Source organism: Mustela putorius, unplaced genomic scaffold (genome assembly GCF_011764305.1).
Source record: "Mustela putorius furo isolate JIRA1106 unplaced genomic scaffold, ASM1176430v1.1 tig00000151_pilon_pilon_pilon, whole genome shotgun sequence".
Classification (NCBI taxonomy): Eukaryota; Metazoa; Chordata; class Mammalia; order Carnivora; family Mustelidae; genus Mustela; species Mustela putorius.
Genome location: NW_025421296.1, coordinates 12,205,235 through 12,221,874, shown reverse-complemented (window position 1 = coordinate 12,221,874; position 16,640 = coordinate 12,205,235). Strand labels below are relative to the sequence as shown.

Sequence of the window (16,640 nt, the reverse complement as noted above, 5' to 3'; positions counted from 1 at the left end):
ACCTAATACCACCATTAGCCACATTGATACAACTGTACTTAATTGTCTCAAGGCACCAAGCTTCCCTGGCTCCCATGTTTTTGCAGATCCTGTTCTCTCTTCTCCCTTCCCTGATATAAATATATCCCGGGGTGCCTGGGTGGCTCAGTGGGTTAAGCCTCTGCCTTTGGTTCAGGTCATGATCTGGAATTGAGCCCCACATAGGGTTCTCTGCTCAGCGGGGATCCTGCTTCCCCGGCCCCCGCCTGCCTCTCTGCCTACTTATGATTTCTCCCTCTCTGTCAAATAAATAAATAAAATCTTTAAAAAATTATAAAAAAATATATATCCCAAGCAAATTGTTGCACAAATTATGAGTACCTAATGTGATAAGACTGTACATGGTTTTTTATTTCAGCTTTACTGCATAATATAGTCTTTAGCTCTATAGACTATCTGTCTTTAAATATTATAATATTATAATCGTGCATCCTAAATTACATCAGGACCCTTCCCCTGCTGTGAAGACTGGGGTCAGGCTGGCCTTTAGTAACTATGCAGAGAGCAGGAGGAGGCTGATGGAGTTTTTTCAAGCATTTATAGATCTGTTCGGGAGCCCATTGAATTTGTAATCCTCAGAAATTGTACAGTCAAACAGGTCTTCAATAAATGTTGAGTGAAGGAATAAAAACAATTTCCTTTGTCCCAACGTTCACTTAGACTGTGAACCATGACCATGTGGGTATAGCAACTGCTTTTAGGTGAAGTAAACAGTAAAGAGGCCGAGGTTGAGATCAGACTCAGCTACTGAAGGGGTGTCTGATCTCAGAAAAATGCTATATCTCTTTGGGCCCAGTGTCTGTGTCCATGAGACCAAGTGTCCTTCACTTTGACCCTTTGTCTTGCATTATTCTTTAATTTGCCAGCTAGTCAGTGATGTTATCTGCTGCCTGGAGCTGTTGGGAGTGGAGGAGGTGTCCCTCAGCACCCTTGGTGCAAGGCTGTTGTGTAACTGGATCTTGAGGAGAGTGAAGGGAGAGGTGTATTTTTGGTACCTGTGCATTTTCTTTACTTGATAGGGTTGTAAGTGTAGGTTAGAATGTTTTCTGTGTACATTGCCCATTGCATCATTCTTTGTTGTGACACACCACTAAGGATCTGACTTCTTCTAAAATCACAAGTTAATGCTTTTTATCAGAGCTCACCTAAGCATATTATTGGAAGCCTTTCTGAATATTCACTTAACTCTAATTCTAATTCATGAACATCTAGTAGGCATACCCTCTTTATGACTGATACTTTGCTGGGAGCTTTCAGTTATTCTGTTTAACAATCAGACAAAAATCCTACCAGGAGGGACTATTAGCTTCATTTTAAAACAGAGGTTTAGAGAAATTAAGGGCATTGTTGAGATTCCTTTACTTAAAGAGACAAATTACTGGTGCATATATGTGATTTCTTTTATAAGATATAAAATAGACAAATACAAAAATGAAAAAAAATGTTCAATACCTACCACTCATTAAAAATATTCTTCAGGGGATGCCTGGGTGGCTCAGTGGGTTAAAGCCTCTGCCTTCGGCTCAGGTCATGATCCCAGGGTCCTGGGATCGAGCCCCACATTGGGCTCCTTGCTCAGTGGGGAGCCTGCTTCCCTTCCTCTCTCTCTGCCTGCCTCTCTGCTTACTTTTGATCTCTGCCTGTCAAATAAATAAATAAAATCTTTAAAAAAAAATTCTTCAGGACATCCTCTGAAGACAGGTCATATTTTTTTTTAAAAGATTTTCTTTATTTATTTCACAGAGAAAGAGAGAGAGAACACAAGCAGGGAGAGCAGCAGGCAGAGGGAGAGGGAGAAACAGGTTTCCTGCTGAGTGGGAAGACCAACGAGGTGCTGGATCCCAGGACCCTGGATTATGACTTTAGCGGAAGGCAGACATTCGACTGAGCCACTCAGGTGCCCATTTTCTTCATTCTATAGTCTATGGGACATTTTGGACAAGGTAAAAATGGTATCATTTGTCCACCTGCATATCAACTAAAAAAATAAAAAAAACAAAACCTGGCTATTTAGAAATTACATTCTTCTAAGTAAATTAGTAATATTGTTTAAACAGTGCTGAACGCCCCAAATGAAATAAACAGAATGACATGCTGTTTAGTGACTGGGGGAGGTGAGTCACTATTGGCCAGGGTGGTCTCCGAGGAGTGACATCAGAGCTAGAATTTACCTGGGGAGGAGGAAAAAAGCAACCCAACATGTGCAAAGCCCTTGAAAGGGTCAGGACTATTAAAGGAGAGGTAGGCAGAAAGCCAGTTGTGGTTTACTTTTAGTGTTCAGCACTGTTTGAAACATGAGCCATGAAATTACTTGCAAATTGTCTACCATCCTTATCAGAACATAAACTCTAAATGGCCAGGTCTGTTCCAGCACCTAACACAATGTCTGGCACACAGTAGGTATGTAATAATATTACTGAATGAAAGAAAAAATATGCCGGGTGCAGGAAAGTCTACGCAAGGCAGCTCCTTACTTTGCAGACTGGTTTAAAAGGCCCAGTGGAGGGGAAACCAGTCCCAGATTTCTGGCGGGTCAGCTTCTAATCTTTCTGCTGCACTATCCTGCCCCCTGCTGTTTAACTTATCAAGAAATGCCAACTTTTTCAAATGTACCAGTTCTTTGAGATAAAATTTCTTGCTCTCTGGAATTGACATTCTGTGGTCACCTTTGAAGGAACTTTGCTTCCACCTCAGAAAAAAGATAATTTTTGCACTGAGGAGAAAAAGATTGTGCCTTTGCTGTAAACATTAAACGATATGAGACAACCACTAAATAGCAAAAATACCCAAATAGCCCAACAAAGCAATGGGTAAAGGACTTGAACAAGTATTTCTTCAAAGAAGATATACAAATGGCAGATAGGGATATGAAGAGATGTTCATATGACCATGAATCATCAAGAAAATGTGAATCAAAACTACCATGAGACATCACCTCACATTTGTCTGGATGGCTATTATAAAAAAAAGAAAAAGAAAAAAAAAGAAACAAATATTGGTGAGGATGTGGAGAAATTGATTGGAACCCCTGTACTCTGTTTGTGGGAATATAAATTGGCGCAGCCACTATGGAAAACAGTATGGCGATTTATCAAAAAATTAAAAATAGAGTTACCATATAGGGCAGCAATCCCACTCCTGGGTATTTATTCCAAAGAATTGAAATCAGGATCGCAAAGAGATATTTGCACTCCCGTGTTCACTGCAGCATTTTTTTCACACTAGCCAAGATATGGCAACATTCAAATGCCCATTGACGGATAAATGCAAAAAGAAAATGTGAACCATACATACATAAAATGGAATATGATTCAGCTTTAAATCTGCAACAACATGGATGAACCTGGAGGCCATTATGCTAAGTGAAATGAACTGGTGAAAGAAGTACAAATAATGTAGGGTTCCACTTATATGAGATAACTAAAATAGTCCAAGTGATAAAAGCAGAGAGCTTAATGGTGATTGCCAGGGCCTAGGGGTGGGGGAGGGAACAGAGAGTTGTTTCTCAGTGGTTAGAGTTTCAATTATGCTAGGTAAATAAATTCTAGAGATCTTTGTACAACATAGTGCCTACAATGAACATACGGTGCACTTCAAGATTTAAGAGGGTTAAATACTAAACATGAAATCTACCCTCTTAAAAAACAAACTAACAGACAAAAACAAAGGGAAACAAGGAAACTTTGGGAGGTGTTGGATATGTCTGTTCTCTTGATTGTGATGACTGTTTCGTAGGTTTTTGTTTTCATCCTAACTCATCCAATTGTACCCATTAAACATGTGCAGTTCCTTGTATAACAATTATATTCCAATAAAGTCGTTCAAAAGCACCCCAGAAAACAATAGAAGACCTTCGACCAGGGGTTCTGGTGACCAAAATTAAGGCAATGATGATGACAAGTGATTTGATACATTTGTCACGTTCTGGGGTCCCGTCCTCCCTCGGCTGTGGCATTCCTCAGAGTCCATCTCTGCCTGGCCAGAATAGGTACTTACATGGTTGTCAAGAGAATAAGTGAAAAGTAAAGATAATATGTCATTTGGTAGTCATCTAGAACAGGAAGTAACTTGTGAACTCTTTGAAGTCAGAATTTTTTTCTTTTTTTGGCTGGCACATGTCTTAAATGGAGCAGCAATTCACTTGTTAGGGGACTTACCTCCACTTCATAGTGTCTAGATGAAAACACACTTTTCGAGATAAATATTCAAAATATCAACTTCAAAATAAGATAAAAGGATCATAGGTTTATATGCCAAATTATATTTATATGTCGCAAAAGATCTATTGATTAGAAAAAGAACAAAATAGGTTCTTTCGTGGCCATTTAATAAAATTGAATTTTATCCAGAATATGTTATTTACTTGTTATTATAGGCAACTGGAAAGACAAGGGAAAATATTTATGTGTGCTCTAGTCTGTATTTATTTATTTATTTATTTATTTATTTTATCAGGATGAGGGAATCCACTCACTAATCCATGATAACAGCCCCGAATCTCACCCGAGCTCTATCCTTTGTCATTGCACGCGTGGTTTGGGAGTTATGTGAAGTGTTTGCTGTTGCTACAGGCGATTCACATGACAATGCAAACATTGCTCTTTCCTTTGATCAACAGAAATGAAAACCAGGTTTACTCCTAAGCAGTATCTGAGCAACAGTATCCCAGGGATGCCAGGCCCTTTGCTCTGATTCTTTTAAATGTAGCCATCTTGATTAAGACACTAGAAACAACTGAAGACTTTCTATGTAGGCTTTGGATGTTACAGGTAAAATACATGATTTTTTTCTTTCCTTTCTTTTTTTTTTTTTTTTGGTAGAGAATGGTAATTAAAATTTAAGTTTCATAAAACTTTATTGAGTTTTTAAACGAGAGTCTATCTTTAACTTTTATTTAAATGAGGGAAATTGCTTACTATGCCCAAGATGAGTAAAGAATGCAGGACAGGACTGAGCTAAGTAATTTTTAGTCTTGGTTGCTGTGGGGGAAGTGAACGAACTAATTTTTCTTGTGAAGTGTTTTGCAGGTGTTTCCGAGATATTCTAGTTTTGAGAGGTTGTTTGGACACTTGTCCTTAAGTTCAAGAGCCTGTGGGCTAGCATAGGACTTGGGAGTTAATCCTTAAAGCCCTGGGGATAACTGGAGAGTGTAAGGCAGAGAAATATTATGAGTAATCTTTGTTTTTAGAAATAACAGCTGACATTTATTAACTATGGAGGCAAATAGAGTAGCTCATGATGGGGCAGGTCTAGACATATACCTGAAGACCACTCAGGAGGCTATCCAGGTACGTCCACATAGTCTAATATGGGATGACAGGGATAAAATTGAAGAATAGGAAAAGAATATTCAGAGAACAAGGCAGAGTGCCGATATATATATTCAGGGACTCAGTCCCTGAATGGGAGAAGGAGTTTAATATGGCTTCTAACGTGCAAGTTTCTCCCTTGGTTTCTAATGTAGATGACATTAATTTCTCATATTTTTGTACTTGCAATTTTTCATGTTCAATAAGTTAACAGTCAAGCTGCAAACATCCTAGTTGCAGAATGGGTAGATGGGGAGGAGAAGCTTGGATGTGTCCTGGCCGTTCACAGGAAGTAGAGTCAGAGCTTGTGGGCCAGAGCTGGAAGCCTGGGATGTGCCTGCCGGCAAACCCCTCAGGGCTCCTCACACCTGTAAACTAAACTGCTGCATGAATGTTAGCTATTATCTTAGATTTTTTTTTTCTTATCAGTTCAAGAGGAAGTTTTTTTTTCATTTTGATTAAGTGACTAGCTGTTCGGAAAGCCGTGGAGGTGGCGGGAGCAAGGAGGATTGCACGGGGTCCAACAGGCTCAGTGCATTTCTAGACATGCCCGCCAAGAAGCTCCTTCTGCCTCGCTCAGTGCCGTGTTCCCTGTGCATTCTGCCTAGTAAGAAGAATGCCGCCGGCCCCAAGGTCTCTGCACTGACGTGGCGGCTCAGAACATCTGCTCCAAGTCCTCCAGCCCTGTGTAAATAATTCCACCTCCTCCTTCCTGTTTCCATCTGTAAATTGGGAATAGTTAGGGCCGGGCGGTGGAATGCCACTACATACAGTACATTGTGAGCACACAATGTATAAACAGATTGATCTTACTTGTTCTGGAACTGACATGCTGACATCATTTGAGCAGGGAAACCCATACTGTCTAGCATATTTGATGTCATCCCTATGTGGGTGGCCTTCAGTGGCATTATGTGGGGCTAGAGGTGGAGCCTCCATAGGAGGAGTGTGGGCGTACCGCTGACTCTTGTATTCCCCTCAGCACTGAAGATAGGGTTAAACTCTGCAGCCTTAGGACCTACGACAAAGATTTGGACACCAGAGAGATTGGAGCTGATTTTGAGGGGACCACAGAATGAAATTGCTTAGGATCGGAGTGGCTAGACTAGATGAGCCCTATTACCTCAGAAGGTGGATCCTTAGACGTTTCTGTCAGTCTACAGACTGAAAGCCCAGTCCAGCTAAACCTTTTTATTGCTAAAGCTTCTTAATAAATCCCCAATCTCCTTATCTCATTTGGCATATTTGAAATTAATGGCATAATATTTTCATAAGAACACAGTATAACATCACTTTCTTTCTTTTGGACAATCACAATGTATGTATTTAAAATTTGTAATGTAGATTATGAGGAGACTCAAAGTGATTGCTGAATTACTTGTCATTGGTGCCATAGCAATAGGCGTTTAGTTTCTGTTTATATTTACTTTATTCAGTATCTAAGAATCATTTAATAGCAATATAACATAAAAACCAAACAGCACCCTTAGAAACATAAACGCAATGAAGACTGGGGCATTACCACAGCGGAAGGATTCCTTTGGTACACGCAAATGCTAGAGAAGTTTGGCAGGCATGTCTTACCTAGTGAAGTCAGAGAGCAAGTGAACAGCACAGACCATCAGCTTATAAAAAAAGAAGTTGTGGTATTTCAGGTGTTAGTGTTAGAGTGTATAAGGCCTGGCCAATGGATTATTTTATTCCAGGTTGGCTTACTTAGTCACAAAAGAATTTTAGTAACTAGAAAACAGAAAAAAGATCAACAACAGGTATCATTGCTAGAACATTCTATGAGTACGCCTCTACTTTCCATGCATGGTTGGTGAATGCCAAATTCCAATTAATTATACATCCTGATGATATATGAATTAATATCAGAATATCATACATACAATAACTATACTCAAATAAAGGAAATAATTTGAAAGAAATATAATACCTTCCTTTGAGAAGGTATTTCAAAATTTAATAGCATCTCAGGGATATTAATATAAATATCACTTATCACAACAAAGTATCATAGCTAAGAAAGTGTATGAGATTGGCTATCAAGTGAATGGATGGTTCCTAACTTGTCTAGATAAAGATGAGATCCGATAGTTAATATTAAGTAATTTAAAATTAACTTTCCTAAAAAACTCAGCAGCTTTTCTATTACCAAAGGATTCAAAGCTAAGAATTTAAAATTTCTTGTCTTATGTTCATATGTAAAACTAGTGAATATGGGTGTAACATTTTTATGCCCATTAAGAAAATGAATACTGATTGATGAGTGGTTTGTTTTAAAGTATTTTTGTTAAGATTTTATTTATTTATGAGAGAGAGAGAGAGAGAGAGAAGGAAACAAAGCAGAGGGAAAAAGAGAAGCAGGCTCCCTGCTGAGCAGGGAGTCCATTGTGGGGCTTGATCCCAGGACCCTGAGCCACTCAGGCTCCCAAGGGCTTTGCTTTAAATAATTTCATTCTTCACATCTGAAGTTATTTGATGTTTCAGAGAAGGTTTTCCTAAACAGCATATTGAAATGATAACATTTGCTTATGGTATATAAACTGCTTTCTGGAGTAAGTTAAACACTTTTAGTGATATTAGGGTTGGTGAATTTATAATTATTCAGATTTCAGTATTAATTGATTAAAAAAGCATTTCCATAGTAGATGCTAGACGATGGGACCTTCTTTGACATAGAAGTGAAAAGCAATTTTCCAAAGATCTCAGAAGTTTCTCTGCAAAGGACAAGGGACCAGGCAAATGCCTTCTATTTCTATAGGTTTTGCTCTGAATGAGCGTTGCAGGTACTGGTCAATCAGGCAGGCCGCACTGAGGCATCCTTCACCAAGGCCCTGGAAGTTCAGACTCCCACAACACTCAAGACATCCCGGTAGTACCTATGGTCTTTGCCCTTAAGTCTACGCCTTGTTGTCTGCCCCTTAAATCTTACCTCTCTGGTACAGAAGGGAGTAAAATCTAAGGAAAGAATGAGAAAAGCATAATTAGTTTCCCCCTAAGGCCCAGAAGAGAAGGGCCTGTGTTTGGGGCTGGCTCTGACTGCTTTGTGGCTTACTAAGCAGTTCAGAGGTCGGAAAGAGTCCAAGAAGGAAGAGGTTCAGGGCCTCTTGTCTCCTCAGTTATTCTGGAAATCTGGATTTCTGAGACAGCCTCACTTGTTGGGATAGACCTCTCAAAGAGATGTGTAGTGCAGGAGGGTGTCATTCACCTCCTTAGGTCTCCATTTCCATGTAAGTGGTGCAGATAAAATAGCTCTCTTGTAGGGTGGTTTGATATTTAAGAACCCAGCACATTTTAAATGCCTTACAAGTGTTAGCTCTTATTTTTTGATACCCAAATTTTCATTTCCTGGCCACAAGGCCCATCCATTTGTCAAACATATTGAAATAGCAGAAAAGGACTAATCTATAAGCAGTAATGTTGGCCATTTCATCACAAATGTGGGTAAACGCATCACAGGAGGAGCTACCTCAAGATACGCTGATGTGACAGATTTGATGGCCGTGGTGGCTTTTTCTCACAGAAATGATGACTCTCCCTAGAACATTTCAGTTCAGGTCTGCTGTGAGTGGGACTTGGCAGCTTTCATCCCTGTCCTGGTAGTCTTTTTTTTTTTTTTTCTTTTCCCCCTGTCCTGGTAATCTTAATAGGGCTAGTCAGCTTAAGGAACAGATATTGCTCAAGATTGACAGCAGTGGTCTTCAACTTGTGGAGGTATGTCTTCTTACTGTAAGCTTCTTTGCCAGAAGAATTTCTCCAATTTGGCCACCAAAGGGTCTGATGGTGATACTAAAATGAATGCCACCAAATACCAGGTACCTGCCACTGTTTATGACAGAGGTGGGCGTGGAGTCTGGAACCTGAGCCTGGCTTGGGTTGGAAACACAGACCCCGTGCTTCATGGTGCAAACATGGAGAGTACCCAAGCTCTCTAAATCACAGTTTCCTTTTTGTGACACAGTAAGAACAGTAGGAGTGGCCTCAGGAAGTGGTCATCCGGATTGCCTCATTCTTCCCTATTTGGGCATGAGGAGAGATAATTCGCAAAGTCCATCAACAGAAGACTCATGGTTAAGGATTTGAGAGGAACATAGCCCTTCACTGTTACTCTTTGGGCATGCAAACCTGGGTTTTGAGGGTCCTGGACATGACTACTCTGGGTTTTTTGGGGCCTGTGTCTTGTTAGTTCGACACCTTCTGTATGAATGTCGTAGGGCTGCCGTCATGGAGCACAATGGATTGGGTGGTTAAAGTAGCAGGAATTTATTATCTTACAGTCTGGAGATTAGAAGTTGAAGATCAAGGTGTCAGCAGGGTTAACTCCTTCTGATCATTGTGAGGGGGAAATCTCTTCCATGTTTGGTGCCTGCTGGCAATATCTGATGTACCTTGGCTTATAGAAGAATATCAGTATCCAAATTTCCCCTTTTTATAAAGTACCAGTTGTATTGGATGAGGGGCCCACCCTATCCAGTATCACTTCATCTTGACTAATTACATTTGCAATCACCCTATTTTCAAATACAGACATATACTGTGGGTTAGGCCTTCAACACTATATCAGTTTGGGGGTGGGGACAGGACACAATTCAATCCATTATGCCTTCCCTATTCTTTTTTTTTTTTTTTTTTTTTAAATATATGAAAGATTTTATTGTCATTTTTCTTTCACTAAAAAGTATTTCTCATTTTATTTTATTTTTATTTTTTTTAATTTTTTATTTTTTATAAACATATATTTTTATCCCCAGGGGTACAGGTCTGTGAATCACCAGGTTTACACACTTCACAGCACTCACCAAATCACATACCCTCCCCAATGTCCATAATCCCACCCCCTTCTCCCAAACCCCCTCCCCCCGGCAACCCTCAGTTTGTTTTGTGAGATTAAGAGTCACTTATGGTTTGTCTCCCTCCCAATCCCATCTTGTTTCATTTATTCTTCTTCTACCCACTTAAGCCTCCATGTTGCATCACCACTTCCTCATATCAGGGAGATCATATGATAGTTGTCTTTCTCTGCTTGACTTATTTCTCTAAGCATGATACGCTCTAGTTCCATCCATGTTGTTGCAAATGGCAAGATTTCATTTCTTTTGATGGCTGCATAGTATTCCATTGTGTATATATACCACATCTTCTTGATCCATTCATCTGTTGATGGACATCTAGGTTCTTTCCATAGTTTGGCTATTGTGGACATTGCTGCTATAAACATTCGGGTGCATGTGTCCCTTTGGATCACTACATTTGTATCTTTAGGGTAAATACCCAATAGTGCAATTGCTGGGTCATAGGGCAGTTCTATTTTCAACATTTTGAGGAACCTCCATGCTGTTTTCCAGAGTGGCTGCACCAGCTTGCATTCCCACCAACAGTGTAGGAGGGTTCCCCTTTCTCCGCATCCTCGCCAGCATCTGTCATTTCCTGACTTGTTGATTTTAGCCATTCTGACTGGTGTGAGGTGATATCTCATTGTGGTTTTGATTTGTATTTCCCTGATGCCGAGTGATATGGAGCACTTTTTCATGTGTCTGTTCGCCATCTGGATGTCTTCTTTGCAGAAATGTCTCATGTCTTCTGCCCATTTCTTGATTGGATTATTTGTTCTTTGGGTATTGAGTTTGCTAAGTTCTTTATAGATTCTGGACACTAGTCCTTTATCTGATATGTCGTTTGCAAATATCTTCTCCCATTCTGTCAGTTGTCTTTTGATTTTGTTAACTGTTTCCTTTGCTGTGCAAAAGCTTTTGATCTTGATGAAATCCCAGTAGTTCATTTTTTCCCTTGCTTCCCTTGCCTTTTGCGTTGTTCCTAGGAAGATGTTGCTGCGGCAGAGGTCGAAGAGGTTGCCTTCCCTATTCTTAACAATAATCTTTGACTCTTTTCAAACTTAATCAATGTTCTCCTGATACGGGAGGGAGACTGGAAGACTTCAATCCCTACTTTAGGAGGCAGTGAGCTTACCCCAGGCTCTCCGTCAGGAGTTAAGTTTTAACTTAACATAGGTCCTCCACATTCCTCTTTCCAAATCAAAGGAAAGCTCATGTGTTTCCAGCAGTGCTCTCTAGGAGAGCGAAGGACCTCACCAACAACACCCACCCCTCCTATTTCCTTCTCTACTGTGGGAAGGGTTGACCAGAACAGGCACTGGTCATATAGAAGCCATTCAGTTTGAGAATCTCCATCTGGTGGCTGCTTTGTTCTACCTTCTTCAGCAAGAGCTGTCTTAGTTCAGTTGGGTTTGCTCCTCCTGGTTGAGCTGTAGCTTGTAACCCGAGGCTGGCTCCAGAGAGCTGTGGTCAATGGGCAGTAAACAGCCAAGAGCTAAGATCAGAGCTCTTCTATCTTCTCAAACCCTGGCCTCCACCCAACTAGTCTGGAAGTGAAATAAAGGTAAGAGATTTAATGCTGACTAATTATTTACAAAGGGCTCTAACCAACAACTGCCATAAACCACAGAGTCAAAAGCACCTTCCAGAACCAGGGAAGGTATGCTGAATTTGACAGAACATAGTAAGGGGTGTTCACAGGGCCTGAAGTGCACTGTGGGGAGAGATGTCTGGCAAAAATGGTGGAGGTGAAACATTCAGGCTCATCTGGTCCTGCAGACTCCCTGGTCTGACTCTACTGGGAGCTCTGGGAAGGAGGGGAAACAGAGCTGACCAATAACCCTCTTGCAAGTCCTGGCTGCCTCTCTGGGTGCACCCTCAACCTTGGGTGTTCCTTGCTTTTCTTAGAGTTAATTTGAATAGTTAAATCCCCGTAGCTCAAGAGGCAACCTGACTTTTACTTTCTAAAGATAAATCATAAGGGAAAAACTCTTCAATATAGGCAATTATTTTGTCTCCTTACATCTAAATTCCTGTTTGACGTATTTTGTCAAACTTCACTTTAGTCACAGGAATGTACTATTGTTATTCATCAGTTAAGGGCTTTACACTTACAGAGGGATGCCTACACTTGGCAAAATGAGTAGAGAGCTTCCATTATATTCTTATTAAAAGGCCAATTTAATAAGGGCATCAGAATCTAAGCAATTTTTTTTATAGTATCAGATCCAAATACCCTTGAGGAATCTACAAAAGGCTTTATTTTAACAGCATAACACAAAGCTTATCAAGGTCACAGACATACACTTATTATCAAGAGGCTTCCTGAGGAAAAGTAAAGTAAAAATATAGGCATGCAGGTCTCTAGAACTTCACTTTTTAAAAGGTAGGATGGAGAAGGAAAAATGTGCTCACTGGTTTTGGGGTAATTATTTTTAGTGTAATGATCTTTGAGTGCAGTAAGCAATGGGAAGCTGGACCTCACTTTGTACATTCAGAAAAAAAAAACCCTGTGTGTGGAAGAAGAATCTATTAAAAACTCATGGATTTGAGAATGTTTCACAAAATTTCAAGGGTCCTCTGAATTTCTGTACAATTTTTAGAAGAAATGTTTATGGTCAGTGTGATCTATTTGTGATTGCTTCATTAGATCAGGCCTTGCTACAATACCCAAACTATTTATATTCTGTCTGTATGTGTGTATTGGGGGTGGGGGAGGTGAAGGGAGATTTGTTTCTAGTGTAATGCATGGCAAACAGTAAGTGCTTTTCTTAGATTATTTTTGCTGCACATAATTAAAACATGAAAAATAGATTTAAATGCATTTCTTTCTTTCTTTCTTTTTTTGTTTTTTAAAAGATTTTATTTATTTATTTGACACAGAGAGAGGCAGAGAGGCAAGCAGAGAGAGAGGAAGAAGCAGGCTCCCCGCTGAGCAGAGAGTCCAGTTCGGGGATCAGTCCCAGGACCCCGAGATCATGACCTGAGCAGAGGCTTAACCCACTGAGCCACCCAGGCGCCCCAAATGCATTTCTTTCTTATTACAAAATTGGGATATACAGTCCAGCGTTGATATGGTAGATCTATAATGTTGAGACTCAGGATTCTCCTATCTTTTCATTCTGCTGTGAGGAAGCTGGAGGAAAAAAGGGACCCTTCCTTATTAATGAGTCTTCCTGAAGGAACCATACAACACTTCTGTTTCCACCTCTGTGGTTAGAACAATGACATGTTCATAGGTGGCTGCAAAAAATACTGAGAAATATGCTTGAATTCTTTTACCAAAAATAAAGAAAAAATGGATTTTGAGATATAGCTAGCAATCCTTTCTCTACAGATTTAAAAAAAAAAATTGCTTAATTGAATTGGATCAACTGGCCAGAACTGGTGTGTACATGAGATATTTTGTTGACTGATGTTTCATTAAAAATGGGGTAAGAAGCTTCTTATCATACCTTGCAGTATGATAAATCAGCATGGGATTTGGGAGAGAGAATGCTGGTTCTGCACACATCTTGGGCTGACCTTGACTTCCTGTGGGCAAGGATGTTAGAACTCTTGTGTTCTTTTATTCTTCAAGAAATTGGATGTGAACATGAATAGTGTGAGACAAATGCTTTCAAATTCCATCAAATGAAAATCAAATGCTCTGAGGGTCAATGGGATTGATCTAAGCTCTCCAGTTTTCTCCATATAGTCAGCACATGGACAAAATCTAGGGAAGACTCTCACTCCCTCATGAATTCACAGAATGTTCTCATCACTCTTTAGAAACAAATTCAGAGTATTTAGTGTTCTGTCAATCTTTCCTTTCGTGTGGTTTAAAGTAATTGTCAAGATTTGTTTCTAGTGTTCCTAGCTATTGTTAAGTAAACAAGCAAGTACATAAATAAGAACACACCCTCTCATAGGAACCTAATGACCAAAACTCATTGAAAGGAAAACTGGCTTTGTAGTCTAGATTAAGTCATACACGCTTATTCACAATTTCTGTTTGCAGCCTGTTTAACTCCATTTTAAAATAGGAAACAGAAAGAATGCCATTAGGCCCAACAGAAATTTAAATATAGCTGAAGTCAGGCACATAGTAGGAGGCTCATCATGTACCTTGATGGTAGGATTCCTTTGAAACTTGCACTACTGCCTCTGCTGTAAACATCACCTCTTTTGCCAGGTGTGGTCCCGATGGGCTGTGACTAATGGCTGTCACTATATCATGGGAGGTATGTTCACTCCTTCACTTGCCAGTCCTCCTTTATCCCCTTTCTGGCTGACTAGGCTGCCTTTTCCCTTGAGAATGGTGGATGCTGCGAGCCCTGTGGTGGTCCCACATGGAACATGCACACCACTTCCTCCCAAACCCACCTTTCTTTCTTGGGGTGCTACTCCTTTACCCTCATTCCCTTCTCCCTGCTTGCTCATGGAAGTCTCCTCTTGCCCACAGACTAACCTAATTTTCCCAGGGCAGCCTCTATGTCTGCACAGCACACATCACACTTGTCAATACTTGTTTAGAGCTGATCTTCCCTGGGAGACTTGGGTTCAGGGTCTCAGGGACTGTGTCTTCTGGTTCATGGCCGTGTTCCATGCCCTGCCTGGTGGCTGACACGTAATAGGTGCTTGGTGAATATTTGTTTGTTGTCTGCCAGATGTAGCCCCTCCCCTCTCATTATGGCAGACAGGTTCCCAGGACAAGGCATGTACTTGGAGCCCCTGTCCATGCCTATATAGAATGGACCTGTTGGTCTCCAAGGGCTGGTGAGATCAATTAGTTTGTTCCCTCCTTTTTTCAGATGAAACAATAGTTTTAGTTTACTAGGTCTGACAAAAAATTACCACAAGCTGGGTGGTTTAGATGACAGAAAGTCATTTTTCAGCAGTTCTGGAGACTAGAAGCCCAAGACCCAGATGTCTGGAGATGGTTCCTTCTGAGGGCAGAGAGAGAAGGATTGGTTCCCTGCCTTTCTCCTCACTTCCGGTGTTTGCTGGCAATCCTTGGTGTTCCTTGGCTTTTGGAAGCATCACCTCAATCTCTGCCTTCATCTTCACATGGTATTCTCCCTCAGGACATGTTAGTCTCCAAGTTTCCCCTTTTTGTGAGGATACCAGTCGTATGGGTTGAAAGCCCACCCTAATGACCTCATTTTAATTTGGTCATCTGCAAAGATCCTGCTTCCAGGCAAGGTCACATTCACAAGTACTGGCAGTTAGGGAACACAATTAGCACACAGCAATGACTCAGTTCATAACATATTGTCCCCTCTGTTGAAAGATAAAGCTACTGACTCACCATTTTTGGAACATGGAGGTTGGGTTATTTTCCAAGGTCTAGTCTTATTTGTAGTCTTTTGTGAGCAAGAACAGTATGAGGAAAACTTGGCTTATAAATTAAGAGGTCAGTTCACTCAGGTAATGGAGCTTGTTTGCTAGGTTTGGAAAATGGTCTTCACATAGTGTTTCCAGCTGATTGACATTAGACCCACTTGGCTGCATATCTACCAAGAAGCACAGTCACAGAGTTCATTTATTCTCATGGATCAATAAACAATTATTTAGAGAAAGTGACTGTGTCAACAATTTAATTAAAGTCACCCAACCTTTGAAAAGAGAAGTAATTCAAGTTTGGCCACATATTAGCTGTATGGCCCTAGGCAAGTCACTAAATTGTCCGGATCTCAGCGTGCTATCTGTAAAGCTCTAGTACCGGATTAGGTAACCTCCAAGGACCCTTCTGGCTGGAATCTTCTTTGAATTATGTAGTTCTTTTAGTGTTGAAAGCAGAACAGACCTCTAAGGAATAGGGTTATGCAAAGTATAAAAAGGAATCAATTGTTGAAAAACTTTTCCTATTCATTATCATCAGTAGATATGAAGTGGTTCTAGGCTCAGCATAAAAGGAAGAGGCTTGGTCCCTGTTGTCATCTACTTCTATGTGCTCATTGTCTACTCCATGCAAGTGACAAACCAGCATTCAGGACACATGTCCACTGCTAACAGGGCACTATTCCCCTGGCCCAACCCCGCGATCACACGCTGGTAGGTTTGTAGTGTCAAAATTTGCATGGGTTGACTATGTCATTTTCATCCCCTAAATAAGTAATTTTCTAAGGAGTTATTTATATGAGTGTCTGCTAGCATATTTAAGAAACTGATCAGAGTTTAAGTCACTTGTTACTAGTACCACTGAGCCTCTGGGGTGTACACACTCTTTATAATCTCTGCATAAAAGCTCTTGTTAATAATAACATCATTACTATAAATAGAGACCTTTAGATGCTCTGTTCTTCCATTGTCCTGTCTCCTACAATGCTCAACAGATCTTAATCCCTTTTCTTTATTTTGTCATAAAACTGTGACCCCCTGATTATAGGGAGGATACAGAATAGACCAGATATCTTAACCATGTTTGGATAAATCAGTCATCACCCTTCTTTTTTCTGAGAAAAATGAGACA

At 40.4% G+C, this 16,640-nt stretch overlaps 1 protein-coding gene across 1 annotated transcript in view; it reads left to right on the top strand.

The window, feature by feature from the left end:
- Window positions 1-4,709: 4,709 nt before the first annotated feature.
- RP1 (RP1 axonemal microtubule associated) overlaps window positions 4,710-16,640 on the top strand; it is a 356,998-nt gene continuing 345,067 nt past the window's right edge. Inside the window, exon 1 of the mRNA XM_045075785.1 lies at window positions 4,710-4,808. Coding sequence (XP_044931720.1) covers window positions 4,800-4,808 — 9 coding nt within the window. The 5' untranslated portion in view covers window positions 4,710-4,799. The remainder of the gene's footprint in view (window positions 4,809-16,640) is intronic.